Source organism: Kazachstania africana, chromosome 10 (genome assembly GCF_000304475.1).
Source record: "Kazachstania africana CBS 2517 chromosome 10, complete genome".
Taxonomy (NCBI): Eukaryota; Fungi; Ascomycota; class Saccharomycetes; order Saccharomycetales; family Saccharomycetaceae; genus Kazachstania; species Kazachstania africana.
This window is the reverse complement of record NC_018949.1, coordinates 538939-565495: the sequence shown is the minus strand read 5'-3', so window position 1 is coordinate 565495 and position 26557 is coordinate 538939. Positions and strand designations below refer to the sequence as shown.

The following is a 26557-nucleotide window of genomic DNA, read 5'->3' as shown; positions in this document are numbered from 1 at the left end:
AAAAATTGCTTTGCAAATTTTAAATTTATTATGTTTTTATGATTGTTAATTATATTTTTTTTTATATATTTCTACTTATTAAACCTGATAAAGTTATGATATAGTAATTACAAGTATTCGTTTCCCTTTATAAGAAATGTATATCTTTTCTATTCATTGTTATTTATGTAAAATGCTGGTTTGAGATGTCAGTACTCTTCGTAAAACTTGACGCCAATTTTTACTCTCTCAAAATTTCCCTTAGACAGCTTCCTAACTTTCTTCTGTAGCTGAATAATTCTTGCACGGACACTAGCACTTGTTTTCAGTTCATCTTTGCTTATTCGTACATAAACTTCAATTTCGCGAGGCTTGTGTTTAGTAATATTTTCATTGCCGTTCTCGTGTTCGTTCTTGATGGTTAAACTGCTGATATTTAGTGCTTCCTCTTTTCTATTTGAAACAACAAAATCGAAAACATTTTCTCTGATATTTCCACCAGGATGTACACCACAGATAACATACATTATTGTACCAATGTATTTTGTCCACCAAACTATCCTCTTGGCTTCCACTTTAGAGCTATGGCGCAGCACAAGGGCCTCTAAATTACGCATGTACTTCTCTTCCAAATCTGGAATATTTCCACCCCACCTACAACATAAGGCTATACCTATCAATGCTCTTGCCCTATGTGATAAGCCATGACATCCCGCTATTATACCTCTTGTTGCAACATGTAGTGCTGCAGTTGGTTGTAATTCTTTTGGATAGGATGCGTGGACAAAGGCAAGGTTACAGAGAGCAGGAGCAATTCTGCTACGTACGATCTCTGGAATGTCATCATCAGGTATTGCTGTCTCCAGTAGAGCTAGATATCTGGATGCTAATAAAGGAGCATATGGTCTAGAGGCCATTAACAGTGGATCTTCTGCTCGGACTTCCCTAGGTAGAATCGAATATAAAGAACCTTCTCTGACACCACCCTCACTGAAATATATTGTATTAAGCTTTGGCAAGGCATCAAAAACAGCCGACATGAGCAATCCTACAGCAGGTAATTGTTTGGCCCGTTTATCAGATAGCTTAAAAATTTTAGTTCCTTGAGTATCTGGAATCCTGCCTTTAACAAATAGATAATCACACATACCAGAAAATTCATCATATGGATAAGCTAACCCATTGACAATCGTTTGAATTGGGTAATCAGGAGTCTGGGCCAATAGCAGGTGGCCCATACTTCTAATACCACCACCTCTAGTCATAAGATCAAAACCACCATTTTCCTCTGCATAGCTGATTAGGCTTTCTGGTATCTTTATCTTTGTTAACAGATCATGGCAAGCTTCCTTTATTTCAAAAAACAGTTTTTTACTATCCTCTGTTTTCATCCTTCTAGTAAGTGAACTAGATCCGTACGGTAGCGTCAAAGGAGTTGAGGATTGCAATATTTCACCATCAGAACACTGAATCCAAGAAATCTTGCATGTACCACTACCAAGATCAAAGTACAATCCACTTACGATATTAAAAGAAGATACAACACCGTATACACCTGTTCTAACTTCATCTTCAGCAGAAAGAACTTCCACATTCCACCCTGTACTTCTGTATATGGCTCTGACAAATTCTTCTACGTTTATAGCGTTTCTAATAGCTTCAGTACCAATCACACGCACACTGGTTTCAGGGACCCCAAAATCCTCACAAATTAACCTGAACCTTTTCATTGCAGCGCAAACTTCATCGATGATATCAGCTGGGATTGGAACTTGTTCTTGATTTTCAATGGAATATTGAAGGTCGTATAGGGGGATTCCCACTCTATCCTTAAACACACATGGCATAATTCTTGCATGATGAGCAGCTTTCGAAGAGATGCTGAATCTTATACCATTACTGCCGATATCAACTACGCCGCACAAGTTTCTCGACACAACTTCGGTTTCAGTATCGTTATCAGATATGGCAGACATTGAATTACAGCTTCGAGAACAAAGTGTTTGGCAAAGGCTTTCAAATCAACTGAGACAAAATAAGATGAAGTATAATAACCACTTCTTTTCAATGTATCAGCGGTTTCTTGATTTCCATCAATCGTAGAAAATCGAAGAACTTACTATTCTTCAATTTCCGAAGGATCTTTTAGCGATAACGGACATCATATTAAACGGCGTAGTGATAAGAGATATACAGAATGCCGGTAATACAAGATAGTTAAGTAATATATATATATAATATCAATATATAGGTAGTGGTGCTAGCAAATATCCACATTGGATCCTAGGAAGTCAAAATCGGCGTCACTGTCACTGATGGTATCGGCATTGGCGTAGTCGGAGACCAATTCAGACAGCATTTCAACATTTTCCTTCTTTGAGTTCACAGGGCGCTCTTGTTGTACTTTCCCTCCTTCTAGGAATGGGTTATCACTAATATTACTGCTCGATGATATGACTACCTCTTCTATATTCGCATGTGCAGAATACAGGTTGTCATATGCCACAGTATCATGGTTATGGTTACCATTCTCGGATAATAACTGGGATTGAACAGTTGCGACATCATTATCACGCTCACCAAGATCTTCATGCCATTCTTCCGCTCTAGTGCCAGGAAGCCTTTTATTGGACAACTTTACAGCCTCGTGTCCACTTCGATAGATTGGGGACTGTCTATGCAAGGCATCATGTTCTGATAAATTCTTAGATTTACCAGTAATCGCAGCATTTTTTCTCAACTTTATAGATTCTTTCGGAATTCCTTCTTTACAGCAGAGGTGTCTACATCTTTTTCGATCTTTACACGTATGGTTACACTGATAGTTCCCATTTTCCATCAATTTTCGTCCTGTCGAAAGTTTTGGAGAACTAACATTCTTCCCTGAAATGTCGCGCTCCTCCGCCTTTTTTTCTGCTAGATAAGTAAATATGATATCGTCAGAGCTGAGTGATAAATTATCACTTTCACTTCCAAAAGTGTCTACAGTTGAGAAGCGGTTTGCAGAAGTCATATTATCTGCACTATTTGAAAGTATAGAGGCATAGTTTGTTGGAAGATCAGTTACTGTAAACGTAAACTCTTTTCCTATGCCTGCTACTTCTTGACAGTGGACTGCAAACTTTAGTTTATCCGTTTTGGACTTCATAACACAGTTAATCTTAAAGGATCTTGGGTATTCTAACTGAGAAAGTTGGATTCTCCTAAAGTCTATTAACAGCCCGCTATCACTGAAGATTATGATGTGTAGTGATAAGTGGTTTCCATGCCATATCGATGACTTGAAGGAGGCACTAACTTCAACTTTAAAAGTAATGTCCAAACTGTTCTCTGTGGTGATTGAACAGTAATCTAACTTCCCTCTAATATTTAGTAAAGGCAGTAAGGAAACATCTTTTTTTATCTTGTTTCCTGCACCTGTGTTTAAACCTAGATAATACTCAATTTGATTTTCCATCAAGTTTCCCAAATCTTCAAGAGTTGTAACTCCATGATTCAAAAGCTTTCTCACTGACACAAGGCCAATAGTTTTTAGTTGTCTTAGAACAGCTGCCGAGTCTTCCCAGCAATTACCATTTACGCTTCTTAATAAATACAGTGTACTTTCTAAGGATGGGCCATCTTTTCTTTCAATAAACATATCAGTTAAACATTTTAGCAACCTATAGCAATGTTTAAACGTCCGCATTTTGTCTTGAACCAAAGTTTGATGTAACTTATATGCCCAATCGAATGATGGAAACTCTAATCCTCCCAACTCATATTGAATTATTAATGAAACTTTTTGACTAGTTTTGTCAATGATCTGACTTTGTTTATTCTGCGTAAAATATGGGTATCGTATCAAAGGCGATAAATTTATCTCTTTATATAATTTCCTTTCGTTTTGTCTTATTCTTATATCCTCAAATTCTTTCGACGTAACTAACAACTTTAGAACATCTTCTACGCCTAGATAGTCTGTGGCATGAAGAAATGTTTTCATTGTCTCGAATGATATGTAATGTCGCACCATAGCATGACCATATGAAGTACATCTGAATGATGCCTCATTGTATTCAATCAACTGTTCTTTTAAAAGATTGTCAAGCAACGATTGACAAAACAAAGTTAATTGGGCTTCAGCATCTTCTCCACGTTTCAGAAATCTATTCAACTGATAATAAGAAGATCTATTTTTCATGAACCTAACGTAGAAAAATGTGCTTTTCAACCAAGCTATGGCATTTGCTGTCGTGGAAACTGTCCCCAAGGATATCTCAGAACAAAGATGCTCAATGAGATTTAGGTGCAATTTGCTCTCTAGTATATCGTTACCACTCACTAGATTTTCATAAATTGATTTCATATTAAAATCTGTCATAATAACAGCGCAACCTTCATTTTCAAACTGAGGTCTACCTGCTCTTCCGACCATCTGTAAAATTTCTAAATTTGAGTATTCCTTAGTTTCTGAAATATTCCACATGCGTGTGCCCTTAATTATGACTAGATATGCAGGCAAATTAACTCCTATCGCCAGTGTAGAGGTTGAACACAGAATTTTGATTTTACCATTTATAAATTCATTCTCCACTAAAGTTCTATCTTTTAGAGACAATCCTGCATTGTGGAAGGCAATTCCCTTGGACGTACAATCGTTGAGTAGCTTATCGTCATATCTTGAATATGAACCCTTCGTACCATAAACAGGCGAATTTTGGGATAGATACTTAGAGGTTGAAATTGTTGAAGCTCTTGTGGGACAAAAAACCAAAATTGGTTTGTCTCTGCCATATTTTTCTATGATATCCATTAATTTCGAGTTATAAAGTACGTCTTTTTGGAAATCATTCTTACAGTTAAGTGTATATCCACATACGTATTTTTTAAGTTGTACTTGCCTATAAGAATCGTCAAATTTCAACACCAAAGAAGACGCCTTTGGAGAATTTAACCATTTTCCAATGTCTTCACTGTTTGGTATAGTCGCGCTGACTGCAATTATCCTTATATTTCGACACATTCGACTCATTCGAGTTATGACAACTTCCAATGTAGCCCCACGATTTTCACCTAAGATATGAATCTCATCAATTAAGATTAGTTTGAACAATTCGAATAATCGACTATAATCTTTCCATTTTCTAGTCATTAGATCCCATTTTTCAGGCGTTGTTATTATAATATTTGATTTTTTAACTTTGTCAGTTTCAAGAAAAGAGGTGTCACTCGTCAGCATCCCAACAGAGAAGTTTATGAATTTATTATTCCATTTATTGAAAATTTCAGAGCACAAAGACTTTGTTGGTGCAATATAAAGGATTTTCAAGTTCTCTATTATGACCTGTGGTATTCTTAGTAGCTGTAATATGGCTAATTCAAATAGCACTGTCTTTCCTGATCCCGTAGGAGACGAAATTACACAATTATTATCGCATTCGTAGATGTGTTTAAATGATTCAGATTGCATTCTATTGAAATGGGTAAATTGGAAAATGTTCTGAGAGGAATCTGGTAATACCGAGGTAGGGGTTAACTCGTGTTTTTTTTTTATTGTAAGTCTCCTCTTGCTATTATTATTGATAAAATCGTCGTTCTTGAATTGTACATCATGACTTATCTGTGTATCATCTTGATCGATAGAAAAATCGTCAGAACAGTTAGATCTATTTAAAAAGGTGTCTGTATTGGTAGAATAGGATTCATCACTACCGTATTCGTCATCTAGCAAAGGGTTATGAGAAAGACTTATCTTGAAAGGCTTGTCTTGATCGTTTCTTTTCGACTTTTTCCTTTGTGGTCGTTTTCCATGCCCTTAAGTAATCCCATAGTCAGTTAATTGCACATATATCTCATAATATAGAAAGGTGTGAAGCTATCTTGTATAAATACTTTCAAACCCGGAGCCGCCGAGGGCATCAAACTTAGTCCCCATGTTACGACAAAGGGAGAATAAGATTCAATGTTCAAAATCAGAAGAGTGTACAAGATCTCTTATCCACTCGTAGAAATCTATTTAACGCAGGTTCTTTTGTTGAGCTCTCTTATTTGAACTAGTGTAAAAGTGGTCTAAACAATATCAAAAAGTTTCAAATAGGGTTTTCTTTATAACACCGAAAAATAAAGACCTGAAGGTATAAAGCAACATATATAAACAGAACTTCCACAAAGCCGAATATATTAATTCTGATACGATGAGTGCCAGTGAAGAAGGCCATTCTGGTCAAACTACGGAGACTTTGGCGAAGGACTTGGAGATTTCACTGACGGAGAGTGAGGATGAAGGCACTATGGGCCAGGTGGAGGAGGATACTGATGAAGAGGATTTACTCGGATATGAGGAGACGTTTGATGAAGAAGCTGTGGATGATGACGCTATCAGAGATGCAGCTTCTTCATTATTGATGGAAGTCACCTCAAAGATACTGGTGCACTATAAAGATGATAGTTTCCTGTTGTTTAAGTATGAAAAAGAGGGTAGTAATGAGGACGAAGGGTACACAGTAATGCTAGAAGACCCCAAGCTTTCTAATACACCATGTAATACGCTAATGTCACAAATTCGTTCTTTTTTAGAGAGACACTACAACAAATTGATGTTTAACAGTAAAGAGATACTATTGGATATCCCTGTGCTGGACATAACCATCAATGAAGACAATATTTACAATAATCAAATTTCTTTTGCTGATATCCAGACAATTTTCAAGATCTTAAAGGAAAGATCAGAGAATAATCATGAAATGGAGCTGCCAGAATGCCTGGAGGCAACGATTACTTTAAAGCCAAGATTTGTATCGCGTTATAATGCTCTTGTAGAGCTCACTGAGAGTTCGGCCACACTCAGTAATATTAAACCTTTCTCTAATAATGAGGACAACCCCGTCATATTAGATGATACGGCGTCAGAAGTAATTGTGATGGAATTGGATGAAAACGAGCACGCTAAGGCCAAGAACACAGAATCAAAAATCAGTAATATCGATTCTGAAAGTGACGATGAAATACTAGAAATAGACGTAGCTGGAAAATAGGGACTGGAGGTTTACTCCTCAATATATAGTTAAATACTTGTGTATTATGGTTTATATGAGTTAATCAAATATAAAGCGGTAAGTCATGGAAAATCAAAAGCTTGATTTATTATCCTTAAGAAGTGACGGAAAAGAAGGTACTATCAAAGGATACACCAACTTCAAAACGTGTCCTGGTGTGTAGTTCGAGAGTTCGGCCACTATGAGCTTTGAATTGTGGCAAATGGAGGGAGTGGAAGTGTCAGATCCCATGGGCGGCTATGTAGATGGCAAATGTATTAAGGAAAAGCTCAGTTTGAATAGAAAAGCACAAAAGTTGTTGGCTAAGGTATCTAGACAACAGAATTGGCAGGATGTTGTGGTTGAGTCGTTGCCTGTGCAAAGTAACAATTTTCAAAACTTTATGATGGATGTCGTGGCTTTTAGTAATACATCAAGTTTTAGAAGAAGGATAATACAATATAAGGTCTGGTATTCAGCTTATGAGGAGAACAATACTTTGCCAGCAATTGAACTAAAGGAAAAAGTGAAACTGAGTAAAGATTGTAAAGATCTGCTAAATATTAAAAAGAATCTTTCATTTCGCTTGGCCGATTTCATCACAGATAAACCTACGATTAAACTAGATAGCTATGGGAAGTTTCATCTTAATGATTTACTGACTAAAAAAGACCGAGGTATATCACACAAAGTTAGATTTCCTTTAAAAGAATCAAATCTAGACGAGAAGTTGAACAATCTTTTGGATGAGAGGATATCGAAGAGTGTACAGTTCCAGAACAGGAATTATTCCCTTGTCCAGTTCAAGCTCATAGAAACCAGGTCATTTTCTAAGTTTGGATTAGACCTTATATGTGTTAAACGTGGGTCTAATGTAGGTCGAAAGTTTGAATTCAGGCACTGGCACTACAATGACTACAGTGATCCTAATAAAAACTTAGAAACCATTAGCGAATCGATCTACAATAATCTGTTCGACATTAATGTGAGTAAATTAGAATTTTATAAACTTTCTGTGGGTGAAAGTAGCATAAAACATGACTTACCGTTTAAGAGTCGAGTTCGCCAGAGTTGGCATCTGGATAAGATGCTTTTAAAATCATTAGACTGGAATCCATTTAAGAATTTAAAATCTCAAAATGTTTTCGGTTTCTTATATAAACATGATAGCATTTCTTGTGTTGAGTTCAATATCAGAAATAAGAAATTGGTATTTCCATATTTAGTTTCAAGTACCTTGGATTTAATTGATTTAGATAAAAAAAAATTTGGAAACTTGAGGCTGGGTATTACAGAAGTTGAACGCTCCCTTCAAGCTGGCGAGCTGTTGCCCGAGACTGAGTTTAATGACACCAACAGTTCTCCCAATGTAACAACAACTGAACAAATTAGTATGTCCTTAGCTGTTCAAAAAAGATCATTTATTGATGATGACCTGCGATCTACGTTAGATTTTCAGAGGAAGAGAAGAAAGTATATTTCTACAAGAGATAATACCTCTGCTAATTTATTGGCAAGCGGGATTTCGAAAAGACAGGAATCCCCTAAACCAACACAAATTAGAGATAATCATGGGTGTGATACATCATCATTCAAATTGGAAGCACCTCGATTGAGGGTTAATATGGAAAACAGATATTTCATCCTTAACTCGGATAAGTTAGAGGTTAATTATAAACTATTACAGTTGCTACTTTCCGAAAATGAAAATATTCAGATCTTGGAAAGATCACTAGACTTCGATTGTGATTTTATCATGAATTATCAGACTTGTGTCTTTAGAATTAGATTGTCCAACTTTTTCCAACTTTCCAACGGGGGCAAGCTATACTATGAAAACCAATTACAAAGTCTTTTGAAAAATTTCAAAACAATCATAATACTTGTTGAATATTCAGAACTTCTAGAGACTGTAGACCAGGAAGTGTTTTGGAGACTTCGATTTTTTTTGAACTTCCCACAATTCGAAGTTCATTTCGTACCGACTGGAAACAATATAGCTCTACTAAACTGGATAACCATGCTAGTTGTCAGGTTTGCTGAAATGTTTGATGAGGATGAGAGCTTTGAAAGTATTACCGTAGAAGAGCAGATATTATGTGACATTGGCCTTAACATCCTACTAGTTAAGCGGCTACTGAAAAAGTACGACATTCCACAGATATTGAAGCACATTATTGCAAACTCTTGTGACCTGAATGACTATTTGACACCTTCACAACTTACCAGGCTGTCAACACTCATCCATTTGAATTGGTGACGCAGTCATTCTTCCCGCTGTCATTTACCCGGTCACCCTGTCACCGTCGTTATTATTATTTTTCGCAATAAAACTCTTAAAGCATTACTAGTGAAGAAAAATTTGCCACCCTTTAACAACAACGCAATTGAAGAAGTTAGAACTGGATACCATTGAAAACGGTTATATATCATTCCATCAATTGAGAAACATATACACATTACATTATGAATCACGATCCATTTAGCTGGGGCAGACCTTCGGATGAAACTTACGGGAAATATAACACTAGTATTGCCGAAGCATCTCCATATCCTTCAATGAATACACAACAACCTATAGTCACTGGTACATCGGTCATAGCTATGAAATATAACAATGGTGTTATAATTGCTGCTGACAATCTCGGTGCCTATGGGTCTTTGTTACGTTTCACTGATATTGAAAGGTTGATACCTGTGGGCCAAAATACAGTAGTAGGTATATCCGGGGACATTTCTGATATGCAACACATTGAAGAACTTTTAGATGAACTAGAAATTGAAAATAACTATGATAACTCTTCAGCTGACAGTAATGAATGTCTACAGCCAAGTTATGTTTTTGAATATTTAGCTAACGTCATGTACAACCGTAGGTCGAAGATGGACCCATTATGGAATGCTTTGATTGTGGCAGGTCTAGAAGACGACGGTAAGCCTTTCTTAAGATACGTGAATTTACTAGGTGTAACATATTCTTCTCCAACTTTAGCAACAGGTTTTGGTGCCCATTTAGCCGTTCCACTATTAAGACGTGTAATTGACCACGATTCTGACGTCGAAAAGACCACTTTAGAGACAGCGGAAAAGACTATTTTAGAATCATTGAAAGTACTCTACTACAGAGATGCACGTTCTTCCAGAAAGTTCTCCTTGGCCATCCTAGATAAGGATCAAGGCCTCATTATGAAAAAGAATTTAGAAGTGGAAAACATGTCCTGGGAGTTTGCAAGGGATATCAGAGGTTACGGAACACAAAAAGTATAGATTAGCTCTTATTAGTGTATGTAAATATATACTTTAATCTTGTCCTACATATGCATAAGCAAGAGTTTACAAGCAAAAGAGGTTTGCCGATGAGTACTTTTTGCGACTTGCTCTAAGAAAAAAACATTAAGATTTGCTCATCTGCATTTAATGCATAGGAAGTACAAGTGTAAAGTAAGTTTATCAGTTTTGAGAATTGATATTAATAGTAATCCATCGTAGGTGTCAATTTTTAAATTTTTCCAGTCAGAGGACGTGGTTATGCCAAGTTTTGAAATCGTAATATTAGGGGCAGTAGGTGGCCCTTACGAACAGGCGACGCAATGTTTTATGCTTAGACCATATGGTCTAGAGGGCACTATGGAGTCTATTTGTATTGATGGCGGTGCAGGGATTAATCAAATTGCATGGCTCTTAATGCAGTATAAGAAGCAAGCTATAAATGAAAGTGTACGGGAGAATTTTTTTAGAGAATCTGGGGAAATTTTGCTACAAGATTTTATCGATACCAATATACCCCATCAATATGGCTTTCCTAATTCCCTCCTATCCCAACTAGACCTCTCCCTTCCCGTTCACGTCAACGCTGTTCTGATTTATGAAGGTATCAAAGAGTTTTATATAACTCATCCGCATTTAGATCACATTGGCGCAATGGTACTGAATAGCCCATTACTTTTTGAGCCAAATCCAAATTCAGCCGATCCAAAACAGGAGAAAACTCTATACAGTCTGCCTTTCACTTCTAAGGCTATAAGAGAACATATTTTCAACGATGAAATATGGCCTGATTTGATGCTTGAAGGTAGTGAACCTCTAATGATACAGGATTTGAAGGAAGAGAAGGCTCACAAGTCTAAAACTTTCCCCAACTGGAAAATTACGGCATTTCCAGTCCACCACGGTAACAGAGTAACGAGACCATCAGCTAAAATTTATAGTTCCGCATTTGTGATACAAAATGAATTTAACAAAGACGCTATAGCAATTTTTGGTGATGTAGAACAAGATGAATTGATATCTAAAATATGGCAGCATATCGTTGACAATGTTCCGGCAGGATCCTTGAAAGCCATCCTGATCGAATGCTCGAGTCCAGATAATATCAATCCCACTAATCTTTATGGGCACTTGTCACCGAAACTTCTCATTCACGAAATCAAGTGTTTAAGTGAGTTATACAAATCAGGCTTATCAGGATTGGATGTAATAATTACCCATGTAAAGTTCTCAAAATTCAATCTTCGAGAGGACCCCAGAGTGACCATTCTAAATCAGATAAAGAAGTACGCTGCAATGGAAACTGCTTTGAATGGTGTTAATTTCTCCATGACATTGGAAGGAATTAGTTACATTAGATAATGCGAGATTATTTTTATGGGTTCTTTTTTTGCTCTTTGATGTTGGGTTTACTATTATTATACAGAGTATATATATACTATTCAATGGAAATTATATACAGGTTTCTAAAATAAAGTGAGATTTTTTTTTGACGTCATCACGTAAAAATATCATAGAATATATGCAGGGTTCCCTCATTCATTACCTGTAAAAGAGTTTCGCCATTCCCTGAAAGTATTAGATAATATCGCTTCACCTTCAACTAACCCATTGTATTCGCTGTCGTTTTGTTCAATTTCGATCAACTTCAGATGATTGTTTTCTAGTATGAGTTTAAAAGGCCTAACAGATTTAGTATCATCCCTAGGAATCATCTTTAATAGCCATTCAGTGAACAGTCCATACCACTTTATCGCATCCAAACATTTTGCGCTGACTTTTGAGTTATTTTGTTTTAAAATAACAGGAATTTCATCGGTAGCAAACTCTTCGACGGTCTTTAGAATAGAGTTTTTATCTTTAAAACCATAAATAACCCTTTGAATACCAACAACAAAGCAACTCAGCCATGTTCTAAAAATGTTGTTTTCAAACTTAAGCGTTTCTGATGAACTATTGATCGTAGATGTGCATGCTAGTTTTGTATAGTGTTTTAGATTGTCCTTACCGTCCGTTTTAAAATCAAATATACAGTCGATTTCAGATCCTAAGAGTAATTTACTACTACCAACACCTGTCCTTACTGCAGAAACGAACTGATCGCCATTATTGCTGATCTTCTTGGTTCTTTTTTCTAAAGTCTCTCTTGATACCAATGCTAAAGGTTGCGAAATAGTAGCCAAACTATGAAATTTAAATTTTGAATATTGATCCACTGTGATACCTGAAGAGTCCGATGTCCCCTTGGATTTAGCAACAGGTAATTCTTTTATAAACAGTTGGTCATCAAAAGAAACAATTCTCATATTTATAGGATTAATATTGACATTATCAAAAGCCGCTGATATTAGTTTCGTAATGACACTTCTTGTTGAGACTATATCAACTTTGAGTTTCTTACTTTTGCTCGATTCATGTGATTTCATGACCTCTAAAAGTCCATGGAGAGAGTGCGGGTCATCAAACCCAGATTCCACATCTTTAAATTTCTTTACCCCACTGGAGAGATCTAAATTATTGTCCAATGCAGCATCGGGTAGATAGTAGTACTTGAGATTAATGTCATTAGAAACTAAAAACTCATTATTTTGAGTTCTTGAGTAGTAACCAATCTCTTTAGGCTGTTTCAAGGAAGTCGTCGAACCTTTTTGATTAACAAATAAGTTTGAAGTGATTGTCATGGTGCACTTACACTACTGTATAGCTTCTAATAGCTTATTTGCTTTCAACTTACTCAAATATCTGGGACTGGCTCATCGCATTAAATTTTTCATCTTAATTATGGGAACAGATTTTGTGTAACCCGGCTTATCACGTGACAATTCAATTTTCTCGATTTCCTGAATATTGAATTTCCAACTTCTGTAAGACCATTGCACTGATCTGATAGGTTTGACAAGTGTAATATTCGCTGACTTTTACAGCCGATTTCAGCTACCGCAATTTTGGCTTGGCATTATAGGATCTGTATGGCAAAGACATGAGAATTCTCTTGGAAGTGGAGGCAGTGGGACTTAAATATTGCAATATGACAAAGATAACCTGCTAAGAATTTACTATGAATCTTAGATTTAATTTCTACCGCTGTCCAAGGTAAGATCATACTGTGAATACCTCTTAATAGTATGAAATTTAATGTCTATTCTATCTTATGACGTCTTAGTATGGTGCTACGTGGTTTTTCTTGGTCCTGCGAATGCTTCACGGTAAATGTGTTCCTGGTGAGAAACTAACAGAGAATACGACGTACAAATGAGGCTCTACTGCGTTTTTTGAGTAATGGAAATTGTCGTTACCCGCCTGGAAGAATTAAATCGTTGCACTGATTGTATCTTTTTTTTGCTAGTATGGGCTCCTGCCCAAGTGGAATTTTTCTTCGATATCGAGGGAGGAAAAAAGATTTTGAACTATTTCTGATGAATTTGTTAATAGGATTCAGGTTCAAAAGAGTTACCAGTCATGTCTGCTACCTTAGTTATCAACGGTAAGGCCCCAGTTGTGGCCTATGACAGTTTAATTGCTGCACGTCTCGTCAATGCTGCTAGGCCAGACGCAATCAAGATCGAATTTGTCGATGATAAGAAATCTGCACCAGCTACTTTCAATGGATCTTCTGAAGGATCATTCAACAAGATTGTTGCTGCTTTCCCAGATGCTTTCAGAAATGCTAATGTTGCTTCTGAATGGATCAACGTCGCTTCTGAAGAATTCATCGTCAAGAATTTCCAAAAATTAGCTCAATCTCTAGAAAAATTAGATGCCTATTTAAACTTGAGAACTTTCATCTCCGGTGGTCTTGAATACTCTGCTGCAGATATTGCTGCTTGGGGTGCTTTAAGATCCAACGGTATGGTTGGTTCTATCATTAAGAACAAAGTCTATGTTAATGTTTCTCGTTGGTACAGTCTTTTAGAAATGGACCCATTATTTGGAACTGTTCACGAATTTTTAACCAAATCTTTACAAGAATTGAAAAAAAATGCATCTGCCGGTAAGAAGAAGGAAACTCACAAGGCTAACTTTGAAATTGATTTACCAGACGCTAAGATTGGTGAAGTTGTCACCCGTTTCCCACCAGAACCATCTGGATACTTACATATTGGACACGCCAAAGCCGCTTTATTGAACCAATATTTCGCTCAAGCTTACAAAGGTAAGTTAATTATCAGATTCGATGACACTAATCCTTCCAAAGAAAAGACCGAATTTCAAGATTCTATCTTAGAAGATTTAGAATTATTAGGAATTAAAGGTGACAGAGTCACTTACTCTTCCGATTACTTCCAAGAAATGTACGACTTATGTGTCCAATTAATCAAGGAAGGCGGTGCTTACTGTGACGATACTCCAACTGAAAAGATGAGAGAAGAACGTATGGATGGCATTGCATCTGCTAGAAGAGACCGTACTGTTGAAGAAAACTTAAGAATTTTCACTGAAGAAATGAAGAATGGTACTGAAGAAGGTCTAAAGAACTGTGTCCGTGCTAAGATTGATTATGCCGCTTTAAACAAGACTTTGAGAGATCCAGTTATTTACAGATGTAACTTAACTCCTCACCACAGAACAGGCGCTACATGGAAAATGTACCCAACTTACGATTTCTGTGTTCCAATTGTTGATGCTCTTGAAGGTGTAACCCACGCTTTACGTACCATTGAATACAGGGACCGTAACGCCCAATACGAATGGATGTTAAATGCTTTACATTTAAGAAAGGTTCACATTTGGGATTTCGCTCGTGTCAACTTCGTTAGAACCTTATTATCCAAAAGAAAGTTACAATGGATGGTTGACAAGCATTTAGTCTCAAACTGGGATGATCCAAGATTCCCAACGGTCAGAGGTGTCAGAAGAAGAGGTATGACCGTTGAAGGTTTAAGAAACTTCGTCTTATCTCAAGGCCCATCCAGAAATGTTATTAACTTAGAATGGAACATTATTTGGGCTTTCAACAAGAAGGTCATCGACCCTGTTGCTCCAAGACACACTGCTGTTGTTAATCCAGTTAAGATTCACCTAACTGGTGAAGATGCTCCAGAAACACCAAAGATTGAAATGAAACCAAAACACAAGAAGAATCCAGCTGTTGGTGAGAAGAAGGTAATCTACTACAAGGACATCGTAGTTGATAAGGAAGACGCTGATGTTATTGAAGTCAATGAAGAAGTTACTTTAATGGACTGGGGTAACATCATCATTACCAAAAAGAACGCAGACGGTTCTATGGAAGCTAAAGTACACTTAGAAGGTGACTTCAAGAAGACTGCCCACAAGTTAACTTGGTTGGCCGACACCGAAGACGTTGTTCCAGTTGATTTAGTTGATTTCGACCATTTAATCAGCAAGGACAAGTTAGAAGAAGATGAAAGTTTCGAAGATTTCTTAACCCCAGAAACCGAATTTCACACTTCTGCCATTGCTGACTTGAACGTCAAGGAAATGAAGGTCGGTGATGTCATTCAATTTGAAAGAAAGGGTTACTTCAGATTAGACTCCCTACCAAAGGATGGTAAGCCATACGTTTTCTTCACTATTCCAGATGGTAAATCTGTTAATAAGTATGGTGCTAAGAAATAAGTAACCTGATCTATATAACAGGTTGTCTTTGTTTATAAAGCCAATTTCTCATGGGATATAATTGCATGATCATTCTTGCCATGATTTTCGCCTTGTAAGCTGTGTGTTAGTTGATTTGTAGTAGTGCTGTTTGTAGTCAATGTATTCTTCTGCATCACTAGTCATATTTATCATTTTTTACGGGGCCGTTTTGCCATTAACGAAAATTGAGATTGAAAAGATCAATTTGTATATAATGAGATTGTAGCCCAAGATTTCGTCCATCTTAAGGAAGAAGAACAGTGAGGTTCATATAGTAGAATAACTGTATTTGTTATGTCTGATATTGATGAAGATTTATTGGCTTTAGCTGGTGCTGATGAAGAAGAAGAAGAAGAAGTCCTTACGACTTCAAAGAGAACAAAGCAATCCGGTGATTCTTCTGCAAATAAAAAGAGAAGGATTGAGTCAGATAGTGATGAGGATGAAGATGATTATAATCCTGCTGCTATAGATGGTGGTGACGGTGCTTACAATGAAAATGACGATGAGGAAGAGTATGAGGAGAATCCTTTCCCATTAGAAGGTAAATATAAAAACGAAGAAGATCGTGACTATCTGGAGTCGTTACCTGAAATGGAACGTGAAACTGTACTGTACGATAGATCTCAAACTATGAGGAAATATAGAGAAAGGCAATTCTTCAAAGACCGTAATAAAAATCTAAAAAGACAAAAAGAAAGAAACGAGGACGACGAAGCATTGAAGACGCGTTCATCCGGAAGAGCTACACATGCGACTGGACATACTGATCTTAAGGCATCCAAATTATCTCAATTGAAGAAGCAAAGAGAAAAGAAAAACAAAAGCCGTCAATATAGTGACTATGAAGAAGAGGAGGAAGAGGATGAAGAAGAGTTTGAAGATGAATATAGGGAAGGAAGCGAATATGAAGAAGAGGAAGATTACAACCCGTACGAAAGGAAGACCGCGTATAAAGATGAAGAGGACGAAGAAGTTGAGTGGGCAGAAGATACTGATAGGGATACGGAACTTAACGACTTCAATAAATTGAGAATAGGGCGTTCTTTTGTTGCTAAATTCTGTTTCTACCCAGATTTCGGTGAGATTGTTAAAGGTTGTTATGGTAGAGTTAATGTTGGTGTCGACAAACGTACAGGGCAAACCAGTTATCGTATGGTCAAGATAGAAAGAATATTTTTACAAAAGCCTTATAGTATGGGTAAATTCTTCACTAATCAGTATTTTGGTGTTACCCAAGGCAAAGACAGAAAAGTTTTCCAAATGAGTTTTTTCAGTGATGGTTTAATCACCCCACAAGAATACGAAAGATACATCAGATCACTTGAAAGTTCACATATTCCAAAACCAACGGTCTATACATTGAAAAGTAAGTCTAAGGAGCTAGTATCCTTCGTGTCTGAACCATTGACTGAGAAGCTTACAAATGAAATTGTTCGTAATAGAATGGTATTCAATAAAAAATTATCAGGTACTAATGCTGTTCTTGAAAAGACCGTTCTAAAGGAAAAACTCCAATACGCTCGTGAAACGAATAATGAAAGAGATGTTGCTAAGTATTCTGCACAATTGAGAAACTTTGAAAAGAGAATGAATATGTACGAAAAGCATCATGAAAATGATCAAACTGGTTCAAAGAAACTGGGCGCATTAACATCAAAGAATAAAAAAGTGAATATGGATAAACTTAGAAATGCAGAGCATGTTAAAAAGGAGGACTTACCGATTGATAAGAGTGATCCATTCAGTAGATTAAAGACAAGGACGAAAATCTACTACCAGGAGATCCAAAAAGAAGAAAATGAGAGAGCAAAAGCTCTTGCACAGCAAAAGAAAATGGAAGAGAACGAAGAAGCCACCAAACGTAAGGAAAAAGAGCTCTTACTTGCTCAGTTTAGGCGTTTAGGAGGGTTAGAAAAAATGATTAGTGGTTTAAATATCGAGTTTGATCTAGGTATCTGAACATTTAAATATATGTACGATTATATAGTAAATCGGTTTGTTATTAGTAGTTCATTTAACCCTGTCATTGGATGCAAAAATTTCCGTATTGAAAATATGTCAGATCTTCCGAAGACATTAAAATCCATTTCAAAACATCGAAAAGTGTCGAATGAGATGAACGATTCTCTAGGTGATGAAATAGCCAAGTTAGTTTACGAAGAGTATGACCAGTTGAAAGCATCGAGTAAACCAGTTACACGTTCTAATGGCACTAAGGAGTGGACTGTACTAGCAGCTGTAGTAGCTATCAATGAAAATGCAGATGAAAAAGATCTTAAACTGATAGCAATATCCACTGGGGTGAAAGCCATGCCAAATGCAAGGCTAGACAGGAGCTGTGGGAGGATATTACATGATTGCCATGCTGAAATCTTGGCTTTACGTGGATTTAATTTCGTTTTGCTAAAAAATATGCAAGATCTTAAAAACAACGAGACTTCATCATTTCTTGATAAATCTGCGCAAGGAGGTAAATTTAGATGGAAATCGAAGTGGAAGTTAGCTTTATACGTTTCAAGGTTACCTTGTGGAGATGCTAGTATGGATCATCTAGAAGATGCATCGGAACTAGATATAGAAATGAGTGAAGATGATCGGTTGCAATATATCGATCCAGGCAAGTCGAAAATATTGAGAGGCAGAATGAATTTCAAGAGAAAAGGTGCAGTACGGACGAAACCTGGGAGATTAGATTCTGATATTACGCTGTCAAAATCGTGTTCTGATAAATTGTGTATTAAACAAATCACGTCTGCATTAAATAGTTTGACGTGGGAATTGATGGAGACACCAGTGTATCTCAAATATTTGGTCATACCAGAATTAAATGATACTGACAAAAAAGCACTAATTAGATGTTTCCATACGAGGCTTTGTTCGTCCCTAGACCTTATATCGAGGTTTCAGTTTCTAACCTACCAGGGATCATTTACTGATGATAAGACAAGTGATAGTCAACTTCCGTCAGCGACGAGTTTTATAAAAGTATTCCCAAGTCAAGAGCATACTATTGAACAGGCCATATTAAATGGTGTTAAAAATGGGTTCTACACGAAACTGGATAAGCCACTTAGACGGGGATGCGAATCCATTTTAAGTAGATATTCTCAATGGAATTTGTATAAATCGCTGAAATCCGATGTCGAAAACGGATTATCATACTTACAATTCAAAGCTGAACAGGAACAGAGACGTGATCTTGTCGAAAACGCAAAAATATGTCTCTCTCATGGTTCCTGGATAGCCACTTTAAAGGACGATTGTATATAACTTTTTATCTTTTATACTACTCAATCCTGACCTCTTAATAGATTTCAAAATAGGTGGAAAAAAACACACAAAAAAGCAAGATACCATCGAGGGTAAAATTGAGGTTAATAGCGCAAGCAGTAACGATGGAATCAGTGAGAATACAGTCATTGCTTGATAAATTGGCTCCGTCCAATGCTTTGGAGCCTGTTTCTTCCAAGAAAATCGATCGAGTGGTGATTGACGATTCGGTACCCAGTGCTACATTGAACAAGATGTACATCAACCGTTATAACAATAACGGAGCAGGCTACTCAGACGAGGCACTTAAACAGCATACAACATATTACGAAGGATTGTCAATTCTTGAGAGGAACAGTTATTTAAACATCAGTAATCTACCGTTATGGAAAGCGTCTTCAAGCAAGGCTGGGAACCCCATCGAGAACGTTCTTAATAACGATTGTGACACGTTCTGGCAAAGTGATGGAGGACAACCACATAAAGTAGATATTTACTTCAGTAAAAGAGTTGAAATAGTTCTGCTGGCGATGTATCTATCTATCAGAGCCGATGAGTCTTATACGCCCAAGATTATACATGTTTACGTTGGACACAGTCCGTCTGATGCTGTTTACTACAAAACACTGGAGATTAGGTGCATCAATGGATGGCTAGGCCTTACGTTCGAGGACAACAGAGACGACGGTTTGCTGAAATGTCAATTTATCAGGTTTGTCTTCCCTCACAACCATGAAAATGGTAAAGACACTCATCTTCGTGCAATGAGAATTTATACACCAACTGGTAAGAAAACCATGGAAGATACAATGCTCGGACATTCTGCTGTAACTGACCATATGTTTCCCGGCTTCTCCATCAGATGATCAGATCTATGTACAATCATCTTATATAAATATTCCAACCTTTCAACTGAGTAGTCTTTCAATGTGTCTCATCGATTTAGTAAAGATCACGTGCTAGTATTTTTTTTTCAATATTTTTTTCTACATGGAAACAGGAAAAAAAAATATAGCCATCAGGCTCTTTTGATGATACTTTTAACTCTTTTCTTTGACAGTCATTTGAATCTTTGTAGAGGGATTGAACTGCTGAGGTTTACTCACAATTGGCATACAAATACAAGTTTTCGTAAGGAGAAAAAAGTGAACGAAACTAGTTATGGTTGATTTAGAAACTGTTGCGAAATATCTATCCGAATCTGTCATTGCATCATCCGCCAAATCTGCTGAAAGAAGTCTGAAAGAGCTTGAAAATCAGGATGGTTTTGGTTTAACTTTACTACATACTGTAGCATCTAACAATCTGCCTGTCTCTACTAGACTTGCAGGTGCTCTATTTTTCAAAAACTATATTAGAAGGAAATGGGTCGATGAAAACGGTAACCATATGATCCCTGAAAGTAACGTAGAATTAATCAAGAAGGAAATCGTTCCTTTGATGATTACTTTACCCAATAATTTGCAAGTCCAAATTGGTGAAGCAATTTCTGTCATTGCAGATTCCGATTTCCCAAATAATTGGCCCACTCTACTACAAGATCTAACTTCAAGATTGTCTCCAGATGATATGGTCTTGAACAAGGGTGTTCTAACAGTCGCGCACTCAATTTTCAAAAGATGGAGGCCACTTTTCAGATCTGATGAATTATTCTTAGAAATTAAAATGGTTCTCGATTTTTTCACTGTGCCTTTTTTGAATCTGTTAAAGGCAGTAGATGAGCAGATTACACAAAATTCGAATGATCAAGCAAAACTTAACCTTCTATTTGATGTGTTGTTAGTCTTAGTTAAATTATATTACGATTTGAATTGTCAAGATATTCCAGAATTTTTCGAAGATAATATCAAGACGGGTATGGGTATTCTCCATAAATATCTCGCCTATAATAATCCTTTGCTGGAAGATGCTGATGAAAGTGAACATGCTAGTATCTTAAGCAAAGTCAAATCATCAATCCAAGAAGTTGTACAACTTTATACAACAAGATATGAAGATATTTTTGGCCCAATGATCAGCAATTTTATACAAATAACATGGCAATTGCTAACTTCAGTCACTACTGAACCTAAATTTGACATCTTAGTTTCAAAGTCACTATCATTTTTAACTGCGGTTTCTCGTAATCCAAAATATTTTGAAATATTTAACAATGAGGATGCAATGAATAATATCACGGAACAGATCATTTTGCCAAATGTCACTTTACGTGAAGCAGACGTTGAGTTATTTGAAGATGATCCGATTGAGTACATTCGTAGGGATTTGGAAGGTTCGGATACCGATACAAGGAGAAGATCATGTACTGATTTTGTGAAGGAATTGAAAGATAAAAATGAAGTTCTGGTTACCAACATTTTTTTGAATCGTATGACAAGGTTTTTTGAAAGATATCAATCAAATACTACAGAGTTCTGGAAATATAAAGATCTTTATGTTTACCTTTTCAGTACGTTAGCCATAAATGGTAACATAACTAGCAGTGGTGTTTCATCAACTAATCCACTTTTAAATGTGATAGATTTTTTCAGGAATCAAATTATTCCTGATTTAACAAATAGTGTGCCTCATCAAATTTTGAGGGTTGATGCCATCAAGTTTATCTATGTCTTTAGAAATCAATTGAGTAAAGCACAACTTATCGAAATAATGCCCTTACTAGCAACATTCTTAGAAAGTGATGAATATGTTGTATACACATATTCATCAGTTACCATCGAAAGAATTCTCACGATCAGAGAATCAAATACTTCACCAAATTTTATCTTCACGAAGGAAGATTTAGCTGGCAGCTCTGAAATTCTATTGAAAAATCTGATCAGTCTTATTACAAAACATGGTAATTCTCCAGAAAAATTAGCGGAAAACGAATTTTTGATGAAAGCTGTTTTCCGAGTGCTAAGAACGTCAGAAGCCACAATAGAGGCTATTTATCCAGAATTATTGAACCAATTAATGACAATAATTAACATCATTGCGAAGAACCCCTCAAATCCTAGATTTACTCACTATGTTTTCGAATCTGTAGGTGTCATTTTGTCTTACTCTTCGGTTCCACATTTACCTGTCTTGATAGATTCCATGATGCCATCTTTTTTCAGTATACTTTCTGAAGATATTCAAGAATTCATTCCATACGTTTTCCAATTGGTTTCCTTCAGTATTGAGAAGGGTGAGTTTTTACCTGACAGTGTCAAACAATTAGCACAGCCAATGCTGGCTCCAACTGTTTGGGAACTAAAGGGAAATGTTCCTGCAGTTACAAGGTTATTAAAAAATGTAATTAAACTTGATCCATCCGTATTCCCAGATCTTGTTCCTGTGTTAGGTGTTTTCCAAAGATTAATTGCATCCAAGGCATATGAAACCCATGGGTTTGAATTATTAGAATGTATCATGTTGGTAATCGATATGGAAAGGTTGAAACCATACTTAAAAGAAATTGCTGTATTATTATTGCAACGTCTCCAGAGCTCCAAGACAGAGAGATATGTTAAAAAATTGACCGTATTTTTCGGTCTGCTGTCTATTAAATTAGGTTCTGACTTTTGTATTCAATTTATCGATGAAGTACAGGATGGTCTATTCCAGCAAATATGGTCTAATTTCGTCATTAATACATTGCCAACTATTGGTAATCTTCTGGATCGTAAAATTGCACTATTAGGCTGCATTAAATTCCCTACTGAAGGGACTTTGTTCATTAAAAAATATCCTCAACTTCTTGGGATAACAATCGATTCAATAATTAGGACCACAATGAGTGAAAGCATTTCAAACATAAACAGCGAATACATCGACCTAGATAACCTCGAAGAGATTACAACCTTTGGCTCTTCTTTTAGTAAATTGGCCAGTATAGCAGACAAACCATTCGATCCATTACCTGAGATTGATTTGACAAATGGGGTAAAACAATATACTTCATCCGTTTTAAAGAAATATATTGAATCTAATAACGCCAATTTTGCGAACGTTATTTTGCCTCAACTGAATAATGATACTCAGAAAAGTTTGAAGCTGCTAGTAGATATGGTATAGAGTGTGCAAAGAAGTATATAAACTCTACTCGTGGTAGAAAAGGCATAATACAAACATAGAGCGCATAATTACAGTAGGTCTTTTTCATCTAGAACAATGATAATTATAATACAAAAAACCATTCTTTCCCTTAAAACATAAGCATTTTATACATACATTCTACTTACCAGTTCTAAGAATATTACTATAGATATAAAGCCATTTTTTATTTATTTTTTTTTCACTTTAATTTATATCAGTCTTCTTTATCGTCCAGACTGTCAGCATTGCTCGTTTTCAAAGCCTCAATTTCAGCAGCTGTAAGAAATCTACCACCTTGACCTCTCGGCCTTCTCATCGCATGCTTGTGACGCGATTCATGTAGATAAGGTTTCCTTTCTTTAGATATCCTTAAATGTTCCTCAAGCTTGGCCCTTGCATACCGTCTCTTAAGCATCCTGTAGTACTGTTTAGCATTTACATAAAATGGCTGTTCTGGTGTGAGATCTTTATCATTCTCTTCTGTTGCGTCGTCTTTGTTGCTATTACTTTCTTGAACTAACGAGTTTGGCTCGCCCTTTACATTACTACCTTCATTAGTTCTCAAAGGCTTCGTTGTGTAGGTAGAATTATTCGTCCCATTACTGGCCTTGAATATCTCTGAATTTATCGATACGTAGCTGGCAGAAACTGGTTGGGAAGCTGGCGAGACTTCTCCCTCAATTTCCCTACTGATATTATCCTCCCCGTTGATATCAGGCTTACCTATAGAGTCATTAAGCTTATTATATAAATATAGATCAGCAGAAGTCGGTACTAGAGTCCCACTGGACGTACTCAAGTTCATGGGAGACCTGGGATCTTGCTGTAACGGTTCTGACTCAGATGCTGGATAATTTTCAGCCTCCTCACTTAACGAAACTGAATGCTGTTCGATATTAGACATGTTTCAGAAAGAGACAGTACTTTTAGCTAATGTTTATAAGCAATATATTGACGTTCCTGACGATGACTGCTCCTCATACACGTGCTGCAACTATGTACCTTTAATCAACAAAAACACTCGAGGATCTTATCTATTTTCCCATCCGATAACTTCCTAAATTTAAATATGACGAGTTTTGCGAAAACCATACTGACCGAATTGTGTGGCACGCTACATACTTTTTTGTATGATAGCCTGACGTGGGGTCGTGGAATCGATAACCAAAATGATCTGCTATATGGATGCATTAATCTGTATGCCTATATATACTATTTACACGATTGACTTTCTATGATGGATGAGCCTGTAAAGCTCGAAAAGTGCAGCGGGCGTGACGCCCTGTATTCTTCTTGCTTGTCCAATGGTGATAGGCTTAACTTGATTAAGTAGAAGTTTACACTCTGAGGAAAGACTTGACATGTCATTGTAATCATAGTCCTGTGGAAGTAATAGTTCCTCATCAGCTTTGAATGCGCGTACTAGTTGGTTTTGTTTGCTAATATATTGGCTGTATTTTCCTTCAACGTCGATTTTTAAAATTACGTGTCTTGGAACGTTCGATATATCAATGCCCAATTCTGGGAACTGCTGAGAAAGTCTTGTTAGTGAGACACCCGAGAAGGCAAACATATCCCATGCTGATCGGTTTAAGGATGACGGAGCCACAGTAAGATCCAGTTTTGTGGACCAATCTATATTATTCCTCTTTAACGACTTCAATTTATTTACTATCTCCATGTATTGTGCCTTGTGAGTCAAAAATTTAGCATACCTTTCCTTCGACACAGCGCCTTTTTGATATCCCAATTCTGTGAGTCTTAAATCGGCATTATCCTGTCTCACTGTAAGTCTAAATTCTGACCTTGAAGTGAACATTCTGTATGGTTCTTCGATACCTTTAGTCGTTAAATCATCTATCAAAACACCAATATAAGCGTCTGACCTAGAAAGCGTCAATGGCAACTTCTTTTGGGAAGACAATCCGGCATTTATGCCGGCTATAATACCTTGCGCACAAGCTTCTTCGTATCCCGTGGTTCCATTTATTTGACCCGCTAAGAATAACCCATTTATTAGTTTTGTTTCTAGAGTCGGTTTTAATTGTCTTGGATCGATATAATCGTACTCGACACCATATGCGTGCTGTATGATTTTGGCGTTTTCTAAACCGGGAATAAACTTGAGCATAGTTTCTTGAACATCTTTGGGCATGGAATTCGAGATTCCATTTGGATATATAACGTTGGAATCCAGTCCCTCAGGTTCCAACCAAATTTTATGAGATAATTTATCCTTAAATCTTATTATTTTGGCTTCAATAGATGGACAATATCTGGGTCCTTTGACGGTCTCTCTTATATGTAGACTTTTATGCAAATTTCCAAACAAGTACTTGTGTAACTCTGGAGTGGTATTAGTTCCATAACATAACATCTGCTTTTCTTTGCTGATAGAGACGGATTCATTTAGAAAACTCATCGGATGCGGTTCATCATCGCCATATTGCTTCTCTAGGTTTTCAAAATTGATTGAGTGAGCATCTAATCTTGCTGGCGTCCCCGTCTTCAATCTTCCCAACTTGAAACCTGCCTCCGCAAACGTTTCACTGAGGCCGTACGTTGGTGCTTCATTGATTCTACCAGCAGGAAAAGTTTCCATTCCAATATGAATTTCAGCATTGAGAAAAGTCCCAGTAGCAATTACCACGTTATTTGTCCTAATTATGGTGCCATCCTCTAACAGTATCCCTCTAACCTTAGTGTGTTCTTCGTCAATGATAAGATCTTTAACTTTACCTTCCACTAATGTCAAATTTGAATAATTTTTTAACTCATCTTGCATGTACTTCAAGTACAACTTCCTGTCAATTTGGGCTCTGGGACCCCAAACAGCGGCGCCTTTGCTTCTGTTTAGCATTTTGAACTGTATGCCAGCCAAGTCCGTGACCTTTGAGGCCACACCATCAAGTGCATCAACTTCTTTCAGCAACGTGCCCTTTCCTACACCACCCATCGATGGATTGCACGAACATGTACCAATCTTCTCCAATGCAGGAGTCACCAGCATCGTCCTCGTGCCAGTTCTTGCTGAGCCTGCTGCAGCCTCACAGCCAGCATGACCTGCACCAACAACAACAACGTCTTGAACAACTGCACTCGTATCTAAAGCGCGTGAGATCTCAGCATTTAACGCTATATAACGTCTTCCAGCTACTCTATTGCAACTGTTTCTCAACATGGTGCGTCCATGCAACCCCAACATGACCTGAAAGCCCATATACTGCCGTGCTACCAGTTGACTTCTTTGGCTGTACTATCTCTTTATGACTACTTTGACTCTGTTTGTTCGGAGAGCATCAAACAGAATTTTTGATTAATTCCTGTAATCATCGAAGACATATTGATTCTGTTTTATG

The 26557-nt window shown here is 36.9% G+C and overlaps 14 protein-coding genes across 14 annotated transcripts; 9 read left to right on the top strand and 5 right to left on the bottom strand.

Annotated features, from left to right (window-relative positions):
* Positions 1-188: 188 nt before the first annotated feature.
* RTG2 (Rtg2p) lies at positions 189-1955 on the bottom strand (the record flags this gene model as incomplete). The annotated part of the gene is made up of 1 exon (XM_003959446.1): positions 189-1955. One exon carries the CDS (start codon positions 1953-1955, stop codon positions 189-191), a length of 1767 nt encoding a protein of 588 aa, XP_003959495.1.
* A 284-nt stretch (positions 1956-2239) lies between these two features.
* HFM1 (DNA helicase) lies at positions 2240-5896 on the bottom strand (the record flags this gene model as incomplete). The annotated part of the gene is made up of 2 exons (XM_003959445.1): positions 2240-5775; positions 5854-5896. 2 exons carry the CDS (start codon positions 5894-5896, stop codon positions 2240-2242), a joined length of 3579 nt encoding a protein of 1192 aa, XP_003959494.1.
* Positions 5897-6251: 355 nt separating this feature from the next.
* Positions 6252-6995, top strand: RMR1 (Rmr1p; the record flags this gene model as incomplete). Its single annotated transcript, XM_003959444.1, has 1 exon — positions 6252-6995. The coding sequence occupies one exon, from the start codon at positions 6252-6254 to the stop codon at positions 6993-6995; it is 744 nt and encodes a 247-aa protein (XP_003959493.1).
* Positions 6996-7197: 202 nt separating this feature from the next.
* On the top strand, positions 7198-9255 carry ZIP2 (Zip2p; the record flags this gene model as incomplete). Its single annotated transcript, XM_003959443.1, has 1 exon — positions 7198-9255. One exon carries the CDS (start codon positions 7198-7200, stop codon positions 9253-9255), a length of 2058 nt encoding a protein of 685 aa, XP_003959492.1.
* A 206-nt stretch (positions 9256-9461) lies between these two features.
* Positions 9462-10262, top strand: PRE4 (proteasome core particle subunit beta 7; the record flags this gene model as incomplete). Its single annotated transcript, XM_003959442.1, has 1 exon — positions 9462-10262. The coding sequence occupies one exon, from the start codon at positions 9462-9464 to the stop codon at positions 10260-10262; it is 801 nt and encodes a 266-aa protein (XP_003959491.1).
* Positions 10263-10523: 261 nt separating this feature from the next.
* On the top strand, positions 10524-11624 carry PDE1 (3',5'-cyclic-nucleotide phosphodiesterase PDE1; the record flags this gene model as incomplete). Its single annotated transcript, XM_003959441.1, has 1 exon — positions 10524-11624. One exon carries the CDS (start codon positions 10524-10526, stop codon positions 11622-11624), a length of 1101 nt encoding a protein of 366 aa, XP_003959490.1.
* A 173-nt stretch (positions 11625-11797) lies between these two features.
* On the bottom strand, positions 11798-12943 carry RAI1 (decapping nuclease; the record flags this gene model as incomplete). Its single annotated transcript, XM_003959440.1, has 1 exon — positions 11798-12943. One exon carries the CDS (start codon positions 12941-12943, stop codon positions 11798-11800), a length of 1146 nt encoding a protein of 381 aa, XP_003959489.1.
* A 778-nt stretch (positions 12944-13721) lies between these two features.
* GUS1 (glutamate--tRNA ligase GUS1) lies at positions 13722-15842 on the top strand (the record flags this gene model as incomplete). Its single annotated transcript, XM_003959439.1, has 1 exon — positions 13722-15842. The coding sequence occupies one exon, from the start codon at positions 13722-13724 to the stop codon at positions 15840-15842; it is 2121 nt and encodes a 706-aa protein (XP_003959488.1).
* Positions 15843-16157: 315 nt separating this feature from the next.
* On the top strand, positions 16158-17825 carry RTF1 (RNA polymerase-associated protein; the record flags this gene model as incomplete). The annotated part of the gene is made up of 1 exon (XM_003959438.1): positions 16158-17825. One exon carries the CDS (start codon positions 16158-16160, stop codon positions 17823-17825), a length of 1668 nt encoding a protein of 555 aa, XP_003959487.1.
* A 156-nt stretch (positions 17826-17981) lies between these two features.
* Positions 17982-19136, top strand: TAD1 (tRNA-specific adenosine deaminase; the record flags this gene model as incomplete). The annotated part of the gene is made up of 1 exon (XM_003959437.1): positions 17982-19136. One exon carries the CDS (start codon positions 17982-17984, stop codon positions 19134-19136), a length of 1155 nt encoding a protein of 384 aa, XP_003959486.1.
* A 125-nt stretch (positions 19137-19261) lies between these two features.
* Positions 19262-20002, top strand: DOC1 (anaphase promoting complex subunit DOC1; the record flags this gene model as incomplete). Its single annotated transcript, XM_003959436.1, has 1 exon — positions 19262-20002. The coding sequence occupies one exon, from the start codon at positions 19262-19264 to the stop codon at positions 20000-20002; it is 741 nt and encodes a 246-aa protein (XP_003959485.1).
* A 295-nt stretch (positions 20003-20297) lies between these two features.
* CSE1 (importin-alpha export receptor) lies at positions 20298-23177 on the top strand (the record flags this gene model as incomplete). The annotated part of the gene is made up of 1 exon (XM_003959435.1): positions 20298-23177. The coding sequence occupies one exon, from the start codon at positions 20298-20300 to the stop codon at positions 23175-23177; it is 2880 nt and encodes a 959-aa protein (XP_003959484.1).
* Positions 23178-23412: 235 nt separating this feature from the next.
* HAP2 (transcription activator HAP2) lies at positions 23413-24102 on the bottom strand (the record flags this gene model as incomplete). Its single annotated transcript, XM_003959434.1, has 1 exon — positions 23413-24102. The coding sequence occupies one exon, from the start codon at positions 24100-24102 to the stop codon at positions 23413-23415; it is 690 nt and encodes a 229-aa protein (XP_003959483.1).
* Positions 24103-24414: 312 nt separating this feature from the next.
* Positions 24415-26403, bottom strand: MTO1 (tRNA modification protein MTO1; the record flags this gene model as incomplete). The annotated part of the gene is made up of 1 exon (XM_003959433.1): positions 24415-26403. The coding sequence occupies one exon, from the start codon at positions 26401-26403 to the stop codon at positions 24415-24417; it is 1989 nt and encodes a 662-aa protein (XP_003959482.1).
* Between the last annotated feature and the right edge of the window lie 154 nt (positions 26404-26557).